Source organism: Melanostigma gelatinosum (genome assembly GCF_949748355.1).
Source record: "Melanostigma gelatinosum genome assembly, chromosome: 6".
NCBI classification, from domain to species: Eukaryota; Metazoa; Chordata; class Actinopteri; order Perciformes; family Zoarcidae; genus Melanostigma; species Melanostigma gelatinosum.
The window spans coordinates 1,818,950-1,838,471 of record NC_136639.1 but is presented as its reverse complement, the minus strand read 5'-3'; the positions used below and the strand labels follow the sequence as shown (position 1 = coordinate 1,838,471).

Below are 19,522 nucleotides of genomic sequence, written 5' to 3'. Positions count from 1 at the left end.
AAATAATTCCAATACAAATGTATTCATAAGGCACATGTAACAGTTAACAGCTGACCAAACTGCAGTACAATCAAAATATTGCCAAAAAAAACATAAAAGCAACTCCGTCAAAACCACAACGACTCGTTTAAAACAAAGAAGACAAAGCAGCTCTGAGAGTGAGTTTAAAGCCAGAGAATAAAAAGTTATTTTCTTCTCATGTAGCATGAAGTAATGGTGGATATATTATTTATATATATATATATCTATATATATCTATAACCTGACGCGGTCTATCAGCGGCTCTGCCTCACTGAAACAACACCTTACCTGCATAGTATCAGTGATCATTCTATTACTTGAATATAGTGCTATGAACTCTGTTTACACGACGCTGTGGTCTTCTGGGAGACGCAGCGTTGTCTTATAAAGGCTGCTTGGTATTTATGTTCAGTTTTATTCCACCCGGTGTATCCAGTTAACAACACACTGAAATCGTATAAACATGGAACCTGCTGTTGCTTTTTTATACTGTATATGCCTTAATTCATATGTTTGGCAATCACGATTAAAGGATGTTTCATATAATTATTGTTGTCTGTGGAGTTTTGTCTGGAGAACACTTCAATCAACTTGAATGAATAATGTAAAACTTTATCATTACACGAGTCAGCTTTTTATTTGACCGGTGAGCAAAAGGAGACACATTGTGATGGCATTCATCTTTATGAATAACAGTCAGCTGTAGGTCACCTCTGCTTTTAATTCATGAATGCATCATATATTCTGAGATAACAGAGTTATTACAGGTGTGAGAGTTGAATTAGTCTACAAAACGATGTATCAAGTTGTTTTGTGAAGGCAGAGAAGTGAATCACGATAATATTATTTCTCTTTTTTTGACCTTTTTGTGTGATTACTTACTGATTCATCGCCGGTGGTGGAAGAAGATCTTTTAGTGAAAGCACAGCGTGTAGAAATAACAAACAAACTAATTTAAAGGTGTTAGAATCAAAATGAAGTACATTTCATGCAGAATGACGCATTTCAGAATCATGTATATTTAGTTGGACTATTGGTGCATTAATGTGTTCATGACTTTAATGTTGCTGCTGGTAAAGGTGGAGCTCATTTTAATGTGTATTTATTATTTGAACACGTGAATCTATAGTATCCGGCTCATAATTCATTTGTCGATTATATTTTGTTACACTAATAATCTTAAATTTGTGAATCATAATTTTTTATAAGGAAAATATTCATCTGAATCTGAAAAATAACTAAAACTACAGCTGTCAAATATAAGTACCAAGTAAAAAAACGTCCAGTGTTCTTTATTAATTAACCACTTTAACCATATTCGTAGTAGTAGTAGTCGTAGTAGTCGTAGTAGTCGTAGTAGTAGTAGTTGTCGTAGTAGTCGTAGTAGTAGTAGTTGTAGTAGTAGTGGCACTATCAGTATTCGTGGACGCGGCCTGCAGTTCCACCTCCCACCAACAGGGCGGCGCTGAACAAACAACCGTCTCCGCCATCACTTCCGCTTTCAAAAACAAAATGGGTGGCGCCAAAGCTTGACAACAAAGCGGCTGTTTGCTGCCTTCAACCAACGGACAGTGAGCCTCCGAGTAAACAAAAAGCCTCCGCTGTGTTTTAAATGTGTTAAATGTCAGTTCGTTTAATATTTACTCATGAATTAAAGTTTTACAAATGTCATGGCTTCGAAGACCGACCAACTTCTCATCGTTGTGTCCATCCTGGAAGGTAAGCACAAAGTTATCTTACTTACTTTATCATTTTCTGTCCTAAAACACCACATTAAAGTCCTTAACTTCAGTAAAAGTACTGGTAACACGCTGTACAAATACTCTACTACAAGTTAAAAGTACGGCATTGAAACTTTAAGTAAGTAACGTTATTATCAGGAACATGTAGACTAACGTTACTTAAAGTATGAACATCAACGTGAAAGTTGTCATTGTGCATTACAAATAGTTATATATGATGTTTTAATATTAATATTCCTGCTTTTATTGTTGTGTATGCTTCATGTTAACTCCTTTATCATATAAGACTATAACTCCGTTCCTCTGCTGTTTGTTTGATCTTTGCACGACTGTTTATTTCGTTAGTTCATTTCATGTTATTCTATTTCATTGTATATATTGTGCGTTTTTATACTCAATCGAGAAACGACAAGAGTTTAGAGAGTAGTTTGACTCAACAGTGGACTTCTTTTTATGTTTACTTGTCAAATCAAATAGAAATGAATTGTAGAAGTATTAATGTGACTCATTGTAAGCCGTGGATGAGCCTCAACGAGCATCCAGCTGCAGTATCCTGGTGGTGCTTCACAGTAACACCGTGTCCCACTGCTCTGTAAACAACGTAACGAGAACCCGTCTGTCCTTCACCAGGTCGCCACTTCCCGAAGAGTCCCCGTCTCCGTCTGGTGGTCCGGGCGAGCTTCGATGGCGAGCAGCTCTCCACGGACCCCGTAGAGCACCGAGACCAGCCGCACTTCAGCACCGAGCTGGCCTGGGAGCTGGACCGCCGGACGCTGCACCAGCACAGGTCTGAAGCTCCACGACGACGACAACGACAGATATTTTAACCCAGATGATCAGACAACACAACTGTTTCTATTCGAGATTTGTGCTTTTGTTGTCAGAGACGTCAAAGATGAGTAAACAGACTGTCGAGCTGCAACAAGTCAATCTGCCATTTCCGTTCTCTATTAATCCATTCATTGATTGTTCTTTAAACATCAGACTACCGCGTAAAACAGCCGTCATTACTGAACATGATATTCATGTTAAAGTGTTCCCGGATTGTTTTCTACATTCCGTCCATTGATTCATCACACGTCAACTGCTGTTCGTAGCTTTCATGAACTCATTATAGCACTGATGTGTTATAATACCAGCTGTTGCTCAATGTTTAGAATACCACAAGGAAATATACATTTAACCGCATTTATATACAAAATATTCATGAAATATAAGTGCATAATTCATGCTTTCTTCTCACCTCGTTTATTTATTTTATTTGTAAAAGGAAGGTTTTCTGTTTTTAGTTATTTTTAATTGTGCCGTACTTTAAGCTCTATAGTCTGTATGAAATGTGCTCTATACATAAAGATTATCTTTATTATTATTATTATTATTATTATTAGTATTATCATCATTATATTTACTGACATGTTACTATTTATAATACACCTTTTGAAGTTACAAATTACTTTACAGTGAAACGTAATAATAAAAGAAGATAAAATCCAGAAAAAGAGATCTAATTATTTATATTATATTATAAAAAATAAATCATTGAAAATGAAAGTGAGTTTTAAGAAGAGTTCTGGTATTTTATTAATATTGAAGTGTCTTCTGTCCTCAGGCTGCAGAGAACTCCCATCAAGCTTCAGTGTTTTGCAGTGGACTCTGAGACCAAGAGGAGCGAGAGCGTCGGCTACATCATCCTGGACCTCCGGTCCGTGCAGGAGGTGCAGCAGGTGAGCGTCTCCTCCTCCCGACACCCAGCTGCTGCTCGCTGGGACCAGTAACGCATCCGGTTTCTGCTCTTGTCCCGTCAGGAGCCTCGCTGGTACCCGCTGCTGAGCAGCAAATACACCAAGCAGAGGCCGGCGCTCCTCCTCAGCATGTCGCTGGAGAGCGAGGCCAAGCCCTCCGAACCCTCTCCCGATAGGTTCAGAGCCAAGAAGGCCCCGCCCCGACAAGGTCAGCTGCTCATCAGGACCTGTTGGCCTGTGTGTGCTGTTCTCGTTTCACTCAGTATTCCTACGCAGCCGTTTACCTTTCTCATTAAATAGATCCGTTAACATGCAGCCGTGTGTACTCTTGATTAAAGGAAGTGCCTCACAAAGTGCTTTACAATAATGGAGTATATAATATTCATGTCCCGTTCTTCTTCTTCTGTTGTTTGAACTCTCGTGCTGCTCGGCTGTTGAAGGTCCTCCTGCAGTCACCGAGCTGCTGCCAGACCAGCTGGAGGCCTCACTGATCCCAGACCAGGGCTACCATCAAGTGGGCCCCGCAGAGCTCTGCCCCGACATGTTCGTCCTGTCCGTCACCGTGGCCTTTGCTACCAAACTAGAGCAGGTACGAGTGGTGCCCTGACCTCCGACCTGAGCTGTGAGCGGCCAGTCAAGAGTTCCATCTTTCACAATAACTGGGAGATTGTGAATTTATCTTCCATTTGAAAGACAAACTGTTTTCTTTATCAATCAAAAGTGCAGCCTTAGAAAACTTCAGCAAATCTACACCAGGTTACAATGTTGGAATGTATTGTTAAACCCAAATAAAACGGTCAAATAGATGTAAAGTGATCATTTGAAGCGCTGGATCACATCCCCCTTAGAGCCATATGTGTTCTCGCTGGTTCTCCACAGTTGATCCCCAGCACCATGAAGCTGTCGGCGGAGGAGTCTGGCTTCTTCTTCTACTACACTTTACTGGGCAACGACATCACCAGCGAGCCTTTCGACAACCTGCTGAGCCCCGACTTCGAGCCGGAGCGCGCCTCCGTGCGCATCCGCAGCAGCAAACAGGTCCTGCAGCGCTTCCTGTCTCACCAGCCCAGTTTACAGGTGAGCGTGGACGAGTCGAGGAAGCTGCGACCTGATGACTCGGGTTGATGTTTCATCACACGTCTGTCTGTCCTCAGATCCACCTGTGCTGTGGGAATCGCTCTCTGGGCAGCACCGAGGTCTCTCTCTCGGCTCTCTCGGCCGTGTCGGTGGATCTGGAGAACAAGGCGGCGACGGTGGAGGGAGCGTTTATACTGAAACCTCCCAAACGCACCAGACAGGCGCTGCCGGCTCTGCCCGCCGACCTGCAGCCGACTGTGGGGGTGGCGGTCACCCTGAGGAGGGAGGAGGTCACACCACAGGTACGCACGCACACACACACACACACACACACACACCAGTAGTGTAACTGGCCGCTGTCGAGCCGTGAGCTGTACGAATCCTCACTCACGGACATCATCGATGTTGTGGGAGGAATCCCTTTCACTGAGCAGAGCCTGAAGGCATCATCATGTAACTGAAGTGAACCTCCTGTTGGTTAGCCGTTAGCGGTGCTGCTAACGTTACTAGCTCTCCTCCTGTTGGTTAGCCGTTAGCGGTGCTGCTAACGTTACTAGCTCTCCTCCTGTTGGTTAGCCGTTAGCGGTGCTGCTAACGTTACTAGCTCTCCTCCTGTTGGTTAGCCGTTAGCGGTGCTGCTAACGTTACTAGCTCTCCTCCTGTTGCTTTACACTGATTGGTTGTTTATGCTGAAACATGATCAGAGACTAGAAACACATGTTCTCCTGAGTCAGTAACACTTTATTTACACTCTGATGGTTAAACTGTTCACAGTCTGGGACAGAAATGTGTTAAAGTTGTAGAATGCTTTCCTCAGTCTGCGTCATGCTTCCTGCGTTCTCCAGTCTGTAGGGACTAAAGGAGCTCACTCCGACCCTCCTCCTCCTGCTCCTCCTGCGGCTGCACAGAGACCTCGTAGCTCCCCTCCGGCTCGGAAACCTCCCGCCTCGCCTCCTCTTCCTCCTCCTTCCTCTCACACAGAGAGCGAAGCAGAGAGTCTGCTGGAGGAGCTTCAGCGTGGCAAAGAGCAGGCGGGACAGCTGGCAGGTGAGAGCCGGAGACACCACCTGTCACTCAGTCGGGACCCACAGAGGAGTGACCTTGTGTTTGCTCGTCTCCAGCTGCAGAGCTTCAGAGTCGGACCGAAGCGACGGCAGAAGGCGGAGCTTCCTCCGTCAGTGTCTCTGCTCCCAAAGTGTCCATCCCGTCCTCCGCCCACCACTACTGCTTCTCTCTGGACCTCCGCGGCCTGAGGAACCTCAGCCTGACGCACCACGTCGCCGCTACGCTCAGGTGATGCCGTCATCTCCAGAACGTCCTCACACGCTTCACTGTAAAGACACGTGGACACACTGACTACGTTCACATGCACCAGATATTACCTTCTTACCGCCCTGATTTAAAAAAACTAAAACAACCGCTGCTTACACGGCGAATGAAGATGAATATCAGAACAATGTCAACACATCGCTCATGTTTAACTCTGAAGAGGATCCGGTCACAGTAACAGTGGAATGTGAGTGTAAACGTAGTCGGTGTGACATTCTGAGTTTGTCCTCATCGTAACGAGTTAAACGTATCTCATACATGTCCTTTAACACAGTGTTTCTCCCGTTCTTTGCATGTTGAACGCGTGCAGCTCTGCAGCTCTAATGGCGGCCGTGTGTTTGTTTCAGGTATTCGTATCCGTTCTTCGGCAGCGCGGCTCCCATCATGACCAACCCTCCTGTGGAGCTACAGAGGAACGTGGAGGCGTCTCTGCCTCAGTCCTACTGCGCCTTCGACTTCGCCGCTCTGCCACAGCAGCTGCAGGACACCTTCCTCAGGTACACTCACACACACGTAAACACACCTGTGTTTTTCTGTTTGCAGCTTCCATTATTACATCCTCTTTATGTGCTGCAGAATCACATTTGGCCAGCAGGTGGTGCAATAGGACTGTTTCCATATTGGTTTTGTGTGTGAAGATGCACTGAAACATATTGTGTCTCTCTCTCTCTCACTCACTCTCTCAGAGTTCCTCTGGTGGTGGAGGTGTGGCACAGAGACTCCACCAGCAGAGACCAGCTGATTGGACGAGCCTCCGTCCAGCTGTCTCGCCTGCTGAGCTCTGAGAGGACCAGACTGGCGGCATCCTCGGGGGAGCAGAGCTGGAGGCAGACTCGCCAGGACCGGATCCCCGTGGTCACAGCACACCGGTGAGGAAAGCACCCAAACACTGACGAGGAGGTCGCTCACATGGCGACGGTTAACACGTGAAATAAATGTGTCGTACGTCCTGCAGTCCCAGTGAGACGGTGGCAGAGCTGAGCTATGTGGCCACGCTGGAGGACCTGGGGTTGGTGAAAGCCAGAGAAGTCATCCTGCCCGACTCTTCACAGGTGAGACAGATAACAACAACAATGATGAACTTTATTAGAATAGCACCTTTAATAAAGGAAGTGCAGCACAAAGTGCTTTACAGCGATGGAAGATGTGTTTCCTGTGTTTCCTCTCATCTCTCGCTCGCGCTCTGTTTTGTGTAATTGTTGGAACTGTTTTCAATCCTCATGTGTCGTCAGAGCGAACCTGCGGCCCCCCCACAGTCGCCCCCCCACCCTGCAGCACCCGGCCTGAACGTGGCCCCGCTGGGCCCCGCGGCCCCCAGAGACACCCTGGAGTACCGCACGGCCCTGGAGCTGGAGCTGTGGAAGGAGGAGCAGGAGGACCTGTTCGACGATCAGGTAAATAAATATATATATATATATATATATATATATATATATATATATATATATATATATATATATATATATATATATATATATATACAGGTGTTTACTGTTCTGCTTCATTAAAGATGAAGTCAAATAAAAGCATGAATTAAAGTGTGTGTGTGTGTGTGTGTGTTCGTTCAGTTGAGGAGGAAGGAGCTGAGCCACATGAAGGCTCTGGCAGAGGAGTGGAGGAAGAGAGACCGAGAGAGAGAAGCTGTGGTCAAGAAGAAGGTGGAGTTTCATCACAAACACTCCCCATGTTTAGCTCCACGTCACCGTCCGAGTGTATTAATGACGTCTGTCTGCAGGAGGTGGAGTACAACCTGCTGGAGGAGCAGCTGCAGAAGACGCTGTCTGATCTGGAGAGGAGAGAGAAACAGCTGCTTGAAGCCGAGCACGAGGTCAGACTCCACTTTCACACAAAGTCCAGAGATTATTGTTCAGAGTTCAGCAGCTTTAACGAGTGAATGTTTAGTTTAGTTACAGTTTAAATTACAATGTCATCAAACTCACTTTTCCAAGGAGTGTGAAGCGTGTTGTCTCTTTCCAGTGACGCTGCTTGTGTGCTCAGACGCAGCGGCTGCAGAAGGAGCTGCGAGTCGAACACGATGTGACTCAGAGGGAGCTGCAGGAGAGCAGCAGGAGGCTGCAGCTCGACTGTGACCACCGGGCGGCGCTGGAGAGAGACAGAGTCCGGCTGATGGAGGAGGAGAGAGCCCGGCTGCTGCAGCAGGTAGTTTCATCAACCAGGGAACAGGAAGTGACCATGTCTGGACTGAGGAGTGATGTAGAGACGCCGTATACCTGTCAATCACAGTAGCCCCGCCCTAAAGCATCCCCTGCTTTATGGTCTGTGTGACTCTAAATGGAGCATAATGTACTAAATGAACATCATGCTGTATTGAAGAAGACTTGAAACTAGAGATTGAGACATAAACTCATGTTTACAATGTTTACTGAGGTAATAAATCAAGAGAGAAGTAGAGTCATTTTCTATAGACTTCTATACAACCAGAGGAGTCGCCCCCTGGTGGACACTAGAGAGAATGCAGCTTTAACACATGAAGCTTTGGCTTCACTCGTCAGAACCGGAGGTTGCCGTCCGGTTCAAACTCCCGTGAGTAACATGTACTTTAGTTTCCCCTTCAAATGAACACGTTGTTTCTCTGTTTGTGTTCAGATTACAGATGCTGCGTCTCGGTACAAACAGCTGGAGAAAGAGTTCCAGCTCTACAGAGAACAGCAGAACGTCAGACCTGAGTTCAGACTGCAGTCCGAGGTCAACCTGCTCTCTCTGGAGAAGGTCATCTACTGGTCTCTACATCATCACTGTGAAGACACTTAGTGCTGCAGTTACAGGGAATACTGTTGCAACAGTAAGTTGCTGATGTTCTGGTTGTCCAGGTGGAGCTGGAGAGGAAGCTGGAGTCCACCACCAAGTCCAAGCTGCACTACAAGCAGCAGTGGGGCCGCGCCTTGAAGGAGCTCGCCAGATTCAAACAGGTTGGTCGACAGTCGGAGGGCTCAACGGGCCGCTGGCACCACGTGACGTAGAATACTTTAGCTGAAGGGAGTCGGGTCAGGACACCGAACAGGAATAAATACTGATGTAAAGAAGCAGCACACAGAGCCAGGACAGCAGCTAGCGATGTTTTAAAAGTGTGTGTGTTACACATTACATTGTCTACTTCACCCTCAGCTAAATATTTGGCTCTGGTGTAAAAACACACCTCTATCGCTCACTCTTTCCTTTTTCTTTTTTCCTTTACACACACACTCACACACTCTCTCACACACACACACACACACTAAGTGGGCTTTAGACTAATGTAAACACACACAGACCTTATCTGACAAACTAATAACTGTTACTGACTTTAACCAGCTGGAAAAACTGGACGCACATTTTTTTTTACCCTCTTTTCTTTCTGCATCAATCTCTTCCCCCTCTTTCTGTTTTTCCTTCCTCCCCCATCACCCCTCCTATCTCCCCCTTTTCCTCCCCCTCCGTCATTATTTTCCTCCATTACTCTCTTTTTCTTCCTCTTCGTCGTCTTCTGTCTCTACGCTCTCTCTTCCTTTCTTTCTTTACTTTCTTTCTTCTTTCACCTCTTTACCTCTCTCTTTAACCTCGTTTCCTCCCTCTTTACTTCCCTCTTTTCCTCCATCTCTCTTCCTCTTCGTCTCTGACTTCCTTTCTTTCTTTACCTACCTTCTTTATTCTTTCCCTTATTTCCTCCCTCTTTACCTCCTTCCTCCTCCTGTTTTTTTTCTTTATAGACCTTTTTGTCTTTCTTCAAGTGACCCTGAACTTATTTGTCCTCCCTCTCTGATTTTCTCCACCTCCTGTCTTCCTCTTTCCCCTCCCTCTCTCTCTCCGTCTCCCCTCCTTCCTCCCCTCTTCTAAGTGCCACATCATTGTAAAGAAAACACGGTGTGATTTATGCTCTAAGGGGGTTCGGTGCTGAGTGCCCCCCCCCATTAATCATCCCTGATGTGCGTTGAGCAACAAGCTAGCCGGGCGCTAACTATTCGATGTCACTCTCTCTCTCTCTCTCTCTCTCTCTCTCTCTCTCTCTCTCTCTCTCTCTCTCTCTCTCTCTCTCTCTCTCTCTCTTTCTCGATGAGTCTCAGGCCGTGTTTACACGACCATCCGACTCGCCGCTCTCAGCGCCTCCTGTTCGTTCTCTCCTCTCTGCGCCTCCTGTTCGTTCTCTCCTCTCTGTGCCTCCTGTTCGTTCTCTCCTCTCTGCGCCTCCTGTTCGTTCTCTCCTCTCTGTGCCTCCTGTTCGTTCTCTCCTCTCTGCGCCTCCTGTTCGTTCTTTCCTCTCAGCGCCTCCTGTTCGTTCTCTCCTCTCTGCGCCTCCTGTTCGTTCTCTCCTCTCTGCGCCTCCTGTTCGTTCTTTCCTCTCAGCGCCTCCTGTTCGTTCTCTCCTCTCTGCGCCTCCTGTTCGTTCTCTCCTCTCAGCGCCTCCTGTTCGTTCTCTCCTCTCTGCGCCTCCTGTTCGTTCTCTCCTCTCTGCGCCTCCTGTTCGTTCTCTCCTCTCTGCGCCTCCTGTTCGTTCTCTCCTTTCTGCGCCTCCTGTTCGTTCTTTCCTCTCAGCGCCTCCTGTTCGTTCTCTCCTCTCTGCGCCTCCTGTTCGTTCTCTCCTCTCGGCGCCTCCTGTTCGTTCTCTCCTCTCTGCGCCTCCTGTTCGTTCTCTCCTCTCGGCGCCTCCTGTTCGTTCTCTCCTCTCTGCGCCTCCTGTTCGTTCTCTCCTCTCTCCGTCTCTGTTCTCTGCGCCTCCTCTCCGTCTCTGTTCTCGGCGCCTCCTGTTCGTTCTCTCCTCTCGCCGTCTCTGCTCTCTGCGCCTCCTCTCCGTCTCTGCGCCTCCTGTTCGTTCTTTCCTCTCTCCGTCTCTGTTCTCGGCGCCTCCTGTTCGTTCTCTCCTCTCGGCGCCTCCTGTTCGTTCTCTCCTCTCAGCGCCTCCTGTTCGTTCTTTCCTCTCTCCGTCTCTGTTCTCGGCGCCTCCTGTTCGTTCTCTCCTCTCAGCGCCTCCTGTTCGTTCTCTCCTCTCAGCGCCTCCTGTTCGTTCTTTCCTCTCTCCGTCTCTGTTCTCTGCGCCTCCTCTCCGTCTCTCCTCTCGGCGCCTCCTGTTCGTTCTCTCCTCTCAGCGCCTCCTGTTCGTTCTTTCCTCTCTCCGTCTCTGTTCTCTGCGCCTCCTCTCCGTCTCTGTTCTCGGCGCCTCCTGTTCGTTCTCTCCTCTCGCCGTCTCTCCTCTCAGCGCCTCCTGTTCGTTCTTTCCTCTCTCCGTCTCTGTTCTCGGCGCCTCCTGTTCGTTCTCTCCTCTCAGCGCCTCCTGTTCGTTCTTTCCTCTCTCCGTCTCTCCTCTCTGCGCCTCCTCTCCGTCTCTGTTCTCTGCGCCTCCTCTCCGTCTCTGTTCTCGGCGCCTCCTCTCCGTCTCTGTTCTCTGCGCCTCCTGTTCGTTCTCTCGTCTCGGCGCCTCCTCTCCGTCTCTGTTCTCTGCGCCTCCTCTCCGTCTCTGTTCTCGGCGCCTCCTGTTCGTTCTCTCGTCTCGGCGCCTCCTCTCCGTCTCTGTTCTCGGCGCCTCCTCTCCGTCTCTGTTCTCGGCGCCTCCTCTCCGTCTCTGTTCTCGGCGCCTCCTCTCCGTCTCTCCTCTCGGCGCCTCCTCTCCGTCTCTCCTCTCTGCGCCTCCTCTCCGTCTCTCCTCTTTGCGCCTCCTCTCCGTCTCTCCTCTCGGCGCCTCCTCTCCGTCTCTGTTCTCGGTGCCTCCTCTCCGTCTCTCCTCTCGGCGCCTCCTCTCCGTCTCTGTTCTCTGCGCCTCCTCTCCGTCTCTGTTCTCGGCGCCTCCTCTCCGTCTCTCCTCTCTGCGCCTCCTCTCCGTCTCTGTTCTCGGCGCCTCCTGTTCGTTCTCTCCTCTCGGCGCCTCCTCTCCGTCTCTGTTCTCGGCGCCTCCTGTTCGTTCTCTCCTCTCTGCGCCTCCTCTCCGTCTCTGTTCTCGGCGCCTCCTGTTCGTTCTCTCCTCTCAGCGCCTCCTGTTCGTTCTTTCCTCTCTCCGTCTCTCCTCTCTGCGCCTCCTCTCCGTCTCTGTTCTCTGCGCCTCCTCTCCGTCTCTGTTCTCGGCGCCTCCTCTCCGTCTCTGTTCTCTGCGCCTCCTGTTCGTTCTCTCGTCTCGGCGCCTCCTCTCCGTCTCTGTTCTCTGCGCCTCCTCTCCGTCTCTGTTCTCGGCGCCTCCTGTTCGTTCTCTCGTCTCGGCGCCTCCTCTCCGTCTCTGTTCTCGGCGCCTCCTCTCCGTCTCTCCTCTCGGCGCCTCCTCTCCGTCTCTCCTCTCGGCGCCTCCTCTCCGTCTCTCCTCTCTGCGCCTCCTCTCCGTCTCTCCTCTTTGCGCCTCCTCTCCGTCTCTCCTCTCGGCGCCTCCTCTCCGTCTCTGTTCTCGGTGCCTCCTCTCCGTCTCTCCTCTCGGCGCCTCCTCTCCGTCTCTGTTCTCTGCGCCTCCTCTCCGTCTCTGTTCTCGGCGCCTCCTCTCCGTCTCTCCTCTCTGCGCCTCCTCTCCGTCTCTGTTCTCGGCGCCTCCTGTTCGTTCTCTCCTCTCGGCGCCTCCTCTCCGTCTCTGTTCTCGGCGCCTCCTGTTCGTTCTCTCCTCTCTGCGCCTCCTCTCCGTCTCTGTTCTCGGCGCCTCCTGTTCGTTCTCTCCTCTCTGCGCCTCCTCTCCGTCTCTGTTCTCGGCGCCTCCTCTCCGTCTCTGTTCTCGGCGCCTCCTCTCCGTCTCTCCTCTCTGCGCCTCCTCTCCGTCTCTGTTCAGCTGAAGTCGGGTCGTGTAAATTCTCGGTCCGGGGGAGTAAGTGTTCTGTTGTGCGGCGGGAGAGTTAATGTGCAGACGGCTCGAGGGCTCTGAGGTCAGAGAGCTTCAGCTTCGTTCCTTTCTTTAAACTCTTTAAACTCTAAATATTGGGACAAGGAGCTTAAGTCGGGTCTCTTCTGAAACGACAATATTGGGACAAAGAGATTAAAGTTGGGAGCCGAGAAGCTGAATCTGGTGTTTTTACAGCCCGAGTGGACGGGCGAATACGTTTGGCTTTTTATTTAAAGCTGTTCGCATCGAGAGAGAAGCTAACTTTTTATAGGCTTTACATAAAGAAAGGAGATATTTATGTCTTTATATTCAGCACTAAGGTCCAGTTCACCAGAAGCAGCAGCAAGTCTGCAGAACCTAACACTGTTGATAAAGTTCTGAACAATAAGCTGTTTGATAAATAACATCCAGAGGGCTTCAAGTGTGCGTCTCTTTAAATCCTCTTATAAACTCAAGTTGCTCTCTTTGCTTTTCTTTGAACAGGATCATGTTTGTATTCAAACAAAGTAAACAGACAATCTATAGTTTATAGTTTATTATTCGTTTTATTATTCGTTTTCATCAAATTAATTGGTTTAATCCGTGAAACAAAATGAGAAAAAGTCCGTTTTATTGACAGTGACGTCAGATAACTGGTCCCAGTGGAGACGCTGGAGGTTCCTCTGGTCCCAGTGGAGACGCTGGAGGTTCCACTGGTCCCAGTGGAGACGCTGGAGGTTCCACTGGTCCCAGTGGAGACGCTGAAGGTTCCTCTGGTCCCAGTGGAGACGCTAAAGGTTCCTCTGGTCCCAGTGGAGACGCTGAAGGTTCCTCTGGTCCCAGTGGAGACGCTAAAGGTTCCTCTGGTCCCAGTGGAGACGCTGGAGGTTCCACTGGTCCCAGTGGAGACGCTGGAGGTTCCTCTGGTCCCAGTGGAGACGCTGAAGGTTCCTCTGGTCCCAGTGGAGACGCTGAAGGTTCCACTGAGACGCTGGAGGTTCTACTGGTCCCAGTGGAGACGCTGGAGGTTCCTCTGGTCCCAGTGGAGACGCTGAAGGTTCCACTGAGATGCTGAAGGTTCTACTGGTCCCAGTGGAGACGCTGAAGGTTCCACTGAGACGCTGGAGGTTCTACTGGTCCCAGTGGAGACGCTGAAGCACTGGTCCCAGTGGAGACGCTAAAGGTTCCTCTGGTCCCAGTGGAGACGCTGAAGGTTCCACTGAGGCGCTGGAGGTTCCTCTGGTCCCAGTGGAGATGCTGAAGGTTCCACTGAGACGCTGGAGGTTCCTCTGGTCCCAGTGGAGACGCTGAAGGTTCCACTGGTCCCAGTGGAGACGCTGGAGGTTCCACTGGTCCCAGTGGAGACGCTGGAGGTTCTACTGGTCCCAGTGGAGACGCTGAAGGTTCCACTGAGACGCTGAAGTTTCCACTGGTCCCAGTGGAGACGCTGGAGGTTCTACTGGTCCCAGTGGAGACGCTGAAGGTTCCACTGAGACGCTGAAGGTTCCACTGGTCCCAGTGGAGACGCTGGAGGTTCTACTGGTCCCAGTGGAGACGCTGAAGGTTCCACTGGTCCCAGTGGAGACGCTGGAGGTTCTACTGGTCCCAGTGGAGACGCTGGAGGTTCCACTGAGACGCTGAAGGTTCCTCTGGTCCCAGTGGAGACGCTGAAGGTTCCACTGGTCCCAGTGGAGACGCTAAAGGTTCCACTGGTCCCAGTGGAGACGCTGGAGGTTCTACTGGTCCCAGTGGAGACGCTGGAGGTTCCACTGAGACGCTGAAGGTTCCACTGGTCCCAGTGGAGACGCTGGAGGTTCCACTGAGACGCTGGAGGTTCCTCTGGTCCCAGTGGAGACGCTGAAGGTTCCACTGGTCCCAGTGGAGACGCTTCTTGTCTTGTCTGGCTGCTTGTGTTCAGACAACATTTAAGAAGTTTGTCTCGTTTGGATGAATGAATAGAGTTGAAGAGCAGCTTGTAGTGAAACCCACTGAATGACCTCACAGTCTTCATGTTGAACTTTAGTTTCCAGCAGCTTCTATCGACACGAGCAGACCTCATAGTTGAGCTCCGTCTCTTATCTCTGACTTATCGCTCTAGAAACACAACAGAGCGGCCTGAACACTTACAGATAAACCCTGCTGTGTATATACATTATATATTATACACACGTATGTATGTACGTATGTATGCCCACCCACCCACCCTCAGGTTGAAGACCCTGATTATGTTCTTGTTGTATTTGCACCTTCCATCAGTATCTGTGTGGATTGCGTCCTCAGCTGTAGCTGCTGGAACTTTCATGACGTAAGAACTTGAATACCCCCCCCCCCCCCCCCCCCCGAGGCCCGGTATCACCTCATCCTCTAATTGTTCCAGCACTCGGCCCTCAGGTTGTCCTTGGCAGCGGGCACGAGAGAAAGTGTTCAGCGTGTTTGTTTTTCTAGTAATTTGCCTTAAAAACGCTCCGTAATACAGACGACTAATGGTCCTCAGAGAGGTGTGTGTGTGTGTGTGTTGTGATCAGCCGTGTGAACGGCGGGAAGTAATGTGAACATGTGTGTTTTCCCACCAGAAGCAGCGGTTCTGGCGGTTCTGCTCTGTGTCACCAGAACACTGCCGGCCGCCATCTTTCTGTTTCTGTTTGTTTTAGCGGCTGAAGGCGTGAGAGAATATTTAAATACCAGCAGGTTGCTGCCAAAGCTCTGGCACCACATTAGTGTTGTTGTTGTCCTGATTTATTAATCTGTACGTAGACGGAGCACAGATCGGCATTGTGGGTAATTCTGTGAAGTCTGAGCTGGAGGCCGGAGCAGCTGAGTGAAATACGACTTCTTCTTTAAGACGCTTTTCTTTCTCTTCTCATCGTGTTCGCGTGAATTCCTCCACGTCGTTTCCTCAGAGAGCTTTTTATGAACGTGGAAGCAGACGAGTCATCACAGCGAGCAGATGAGCAGAGACGCGTTTCAGCATCGAGGGCCAGAGGACGCTTTACAACGGATCTCTGATCCGATGCGTAGAAAGACCAACGCGTTGGAGACCACCGACGTTAACGAGCTGTTCAGCTGCTTTGTTCTTATTCCGAATACAACAACATCCCCATTAATCTGTTACATTGCTGATGAAAATGTATGTTCTATGTGATGATGCTCCTACAATGTGTGCAGAGGGAGCAGGAGAACGCGATGACGCGGCTCAAGAAGCAGCAGGCGGAGCTGGAGGCCATGAGGCTGCGTTACCTAGCAACGGAGCAGAAGGAGGAGGTCCACCAGGAGAGACGGGAGCTCGACGACATCAGGAACCAGCTCAACAGGTGAGGAGGAGGAGGAGGTCATCTTCATCATGAAGAGTTCCGGGGAAGGAGTCGCTTCCTCTATTCCATTCCATCTATTTAATAAAAGTTTACGATCTCTTCTCCGGCAGACTAAAACAGCAGGAGGACAGGTTAGGCCCCGCCTCCTCCCAGAGTGGCCCCGCCCCCACCCAGAGCCTGAAGGAGGGCGCCGAGGAACACCTGAGCCGCCTGCTGGAGGAGCGAGACACTCTGCTGAGGACCGGCGTCTACACCCACGAGGACCGCATCATCGCCGAGCTCAGCAGACAGATCCAGGACGCCATGAGGGACCGAGGGAGCCGCTGACGTTCTGTAGAGTATTGATGTTGGTTCTGGTGAGATGATGGGTTTGTGGATGTTCTGTAGAGCAGTGATTTTCAACCTTTTTTGAGCCGCGGCACACTTTTTACATTTACAAAATCCTGGGGCACACCACCAACCAAAATGACACAAAAAGACACTAACACAGTACATATAATACATATAGTTAATAATATAGTTTCCAAATGTATTTGTACTCACTTAGTGTGAAACCTGGGCCTGTTTCGATGAACACAACATGGATATCCTGGCAGGAATGGTAGAAAGACACACACGAAGCTCTTCCTCAACAGCTCTCAGTCTCTCTCTGTTTTTAGTTTTTATCGCTGTCAAGCTTGAGAAGCTCAGCTCACACAGATATGTGGTTGAAAACGGGAGCAATGTCAAAATAGCTTTGTTGGCCAGAATGGGGAACTCCTTGGCAACAGCTAACCAAAAACTGTCCAAAGGAAGATCAGCAAAGTTTAGCTTTAAACCACGATCTTGTTTCAGTTCAATGAGTTCCTCTTGCTCCTTTAAAGTCATGTCCTTTCCAGCAACGGATGCTGAGCTGTATGGGTCCCTAACCCAGTCAAGGCATTCTGTGAAGGCTGAAGAGAAATAAAATGACAACTTCTCCTCCAGAGTTTTCAAATGTTTGCCAATCACCTCGCACATTGCAGCAGTGTTGCCATCCTGCAGTTTCTCGGTGAGTGGGAACATCTCAAGGTTGCCACGCTGCACATGTTGTTGCCAGAGCTGCACCTTTAAACGGAATCCCTTCATTTTGTCAGTGCTTGTAAGCAGGTTTTCATTTCGGCCTTGCATCCGTGTGTTCAGTTCATTCAGATGATGAAATATATCAGCCAGGTATGCCAGCTTTGCACACCACTGATCACTTGCAAGCAGCTTTGAGAAATCGGGCCTCTCGTCTGTCAGAAACACTTTAAGTTCCTCTCGGAGCTCATACACACGGGCCAGCACTTTGCCGCGCGACAGCCACCGGACCTCCGTGTGGAGCAATAACACTTTATGTTCCGCTCCCATTTCCTCACACAGAGACGCAAATAAGCGAGATTTCAAAGGTCGCGTCTTCACAAAGTTCACTAAGCGCACAACATCATCCAACACAGGACCTAGATCTGCTGGTAAGGTCTTTGCAACGAGGGCCTCACGGTGCAAAAAACAGTGCGTAACAGTAACAGCTGGGTTTCTTTCTTTGACCCTACTTACGAAGCCTTTGATGCGCCCGACCATCGCTGCGGCTCCATCAGTGCAGACACCTGTGCAGTTTTCCCACGTAAGCCCGCTTTTGTCAAGATATTCCGACGTGACCCGAAATATTTCATCTCCTGTTGATTTTTCTGGCAGTGCCTTGCAAAATAGGAAGTTTTCTCTAATGGCTTCTCCATCCACAAAACGCACGTTGGCCAAGAGCTGACAATGTCCACTAATATCCGTCGACTCATCAAGTTGCAAGGCAAATTTCTTACTGATGCGCATCTTTTCCAAAACAACAGTTTCTATGTCCGCAGACATGTCATCAATACGTCTGGCAATTGTGTTATCTGAGAGAGGCACTTTAGCGATCTCTTTGGCCGCGTCAGGGCCGAGCATCTCATTCACAATGGCTTTACAAGCTGGCAGTATTAATGTTTCTGCCACGGTGTGGGACTTTTTTGTTTTAGCTACGAGTTCAGCAACAAGGTAGCTAGCTTTGAGGGCTCTCTCGTTTACCTTTGTGGTTTTTCTCAAAACAGTTGCCTGTTTCTCATTGTTTGTACGTAAGCGTACAAAATAGTCCATCGACTTGTTTTGAACGGAAGGGTGTTTCGTTTGGAGATGGCGTTTAAGCTTGCTTGGCACCATGGCGCTATTGGATAGCTTCTCACCACACACCAAGCACAGCGGACTCGGTGCCGTAGCATCCCCGGTGAACGTAAATCCAAATGAAAGATAGCTTTCGCTGTATTGCCTCGAGCTCACCGTCTTGTCTTTTTTCTTTTGTCGACCACTCATACTTGGGCCTTCATCTGGGTCAGAATTTTGTCCAGGGCCCTGTTCGGCATTTGCATTTTCCCTTCTCAAAAACTTCTCCATCACTGTCACCTTTTTTTTTTTTTTTTTTTCATCACTGTCACTTGCTCGTCTTGCTTTGATCCCAAACTGTCACTGTCACGTGTCGCGCAGCACTAACTCTATTGTCTTTACAGGTATTTAAATCCCTCTGCTGCCACCCACTGCCATAGAAGAGTATTACATTATCTGCGACACTTTATTACAGCACAGACACCCGACAATGGTTAATTAGGTGATATTAGAAAATTTCCCACGGCACACCTGACGATCTCTCGCGGCACACTAGTGTGCCGCGGCACACCGGTTGAAAATCACTGCTGTAGAGTATTGATTTTGGTTCTGGTGAGATGATGGGTTTGTGGATGTTCTGTAGAGTATTGATTTTGGTTCTGGTGAGATGATGGGTTTGTGGATGTTCTGTAGAGTATGAACATTGGTTCTGGTGAGATGATGGGTTTGTGGATGTTCTGTAGAGTATTGATATTGGTTCTGGTGAGATGATGGGTTTGTGGATGTTCTGTAGAGTATTGATATTGGTTCTGGTGAGATGATGGGTTTGTGGATGTTCTGTAGAGTATTGATGTTGGTTCTGGTGAGATGATGAGTTTGTGGATGTTCTGTAGAGTATGAACATTGGTTCTGGTGAGATGATGGGTTTGTGGATGTTCTGTAGAGTATGAACATTGGTTCTGGTGAGATGATGAGTTTGTGGATGTTCTGTAGAGTATGAACATTGGTTCTGGTGAGATGATGGGTTTGTGGATGTTCTGTAGAGTATGAACATTGGTTCTGGTGAGATGATGAGTTTGTGGATGTTCTGTAGAGTATGAACATTGGTTCTGGTGAGATGATGGGTTTGTGGATGTTCTGTAGAGTATTGATGTTGGTTCTGGTGAGCTGATGGGTTTGTGGATGTTCTGTAGAGTATTGACATTGGTTCTGGTGAGATGATGAGTTTGTGGATGTTCTGTAGAGTATTGGTTCTGGTGAGATGATGGGTTTGTGGATGTTCTGTAGAGTATGAACATTGGTTCTGGTGAGATGATGGGTTTGTGGTTGTTCTGTAGAGTATTGATGTTGGTTCTGGTGAGATGATGGGTTTGTGGATGTTCTGATGGGTTTGTGGATGTTCTGTAGAGT

At 48.9% G+C, this 19,522-nt stretch overlaps 1 protein-coding gene across 3 annotated transcripts in view; it reads left to right on the top strand.

Moving 5' to 3' along the window:
* The first annotated feature begins 1,561 nt into the window (after positions 1-1,561).
* Positions 1,562-19,522, top strand: part of cep120 (centrosomal protein 120) — a 22,102-nt gene continuing 4,141 nt past the window's right edge. Inside the window, exons 1-20 of one of the 3 annotated variants that reach the window (XM_079270014.1) lie at positions 1,562-1,740; positions 2,394-2,550; positions 3,373-3,487; positions 3,569-3,713; positions 3,946-4,094; positions 4,385-4,582; positions 4,660-4,884; positions 5,428-5,629; positions 5,704-5,875; positions 6,259-6,408; positions 6,598-6,780; positions 6,867-6,963; positions 7,144-7,305; positions 7,480-7,569; positions 7,647-7,739; positions 7,916-8,071; positions 8,519-8,641; positions 8,743-8,841; positions 15,837-15,982; positions 16,093-16,338. In XM_079270014.1, coding sequence (XP_079126140.1) covers positions 1,692-1,740; positions 2,394-2,550; positions 3,373-3,487; positions 3,569-3,713; positions 3,946-4,094; positions 4,385-4,582; positions 4,660-4,884; positions 5,428-5,629; positions 5,704-5,875; positions 6,259-6,408; positions 6,598-6,780; positions 6,867-6,963; positions 7,144-7,305; positions 7,480-7,569; positions 7,647-7,739; positions 7,916-8,071; positions 8,519-8,641; positions 8,743-8,841; positions 15,837-15,982; positions 16,093-16,309 — 2,928 coding nt within the window. In that variant the 5' untranslated portion in view covers positions 1,562-1,691 and the 3' untranslated portion in view covers positions 16,310-16,338. Of the gene's footprint in view, positions 1,741-2,393; positions 2,551-3,372; positions 3,488-3,568; positions 3,714-3,945; positions 4,095-4,384; positions 4,583-4,659; positions 4,885-5,427; positions 5,630-5,703; positions 5,876-6,258; positions 6,409-6,597; positions 6,781-6,866; positions 6,964-7,143; positions 7,306-7,479; positions 7,570-7,646; positions 7,740-7,909; positions 8,072-8,518; positions 8,653-8,742; positions 8,842-15,836; positions 15,983-16,092; positions 16,339-19,522 lie in introns of those variants that run through there. The other 2 variants (XM_079270013.1, XM_079270015.1) reach the window with 2 other exon arrangements.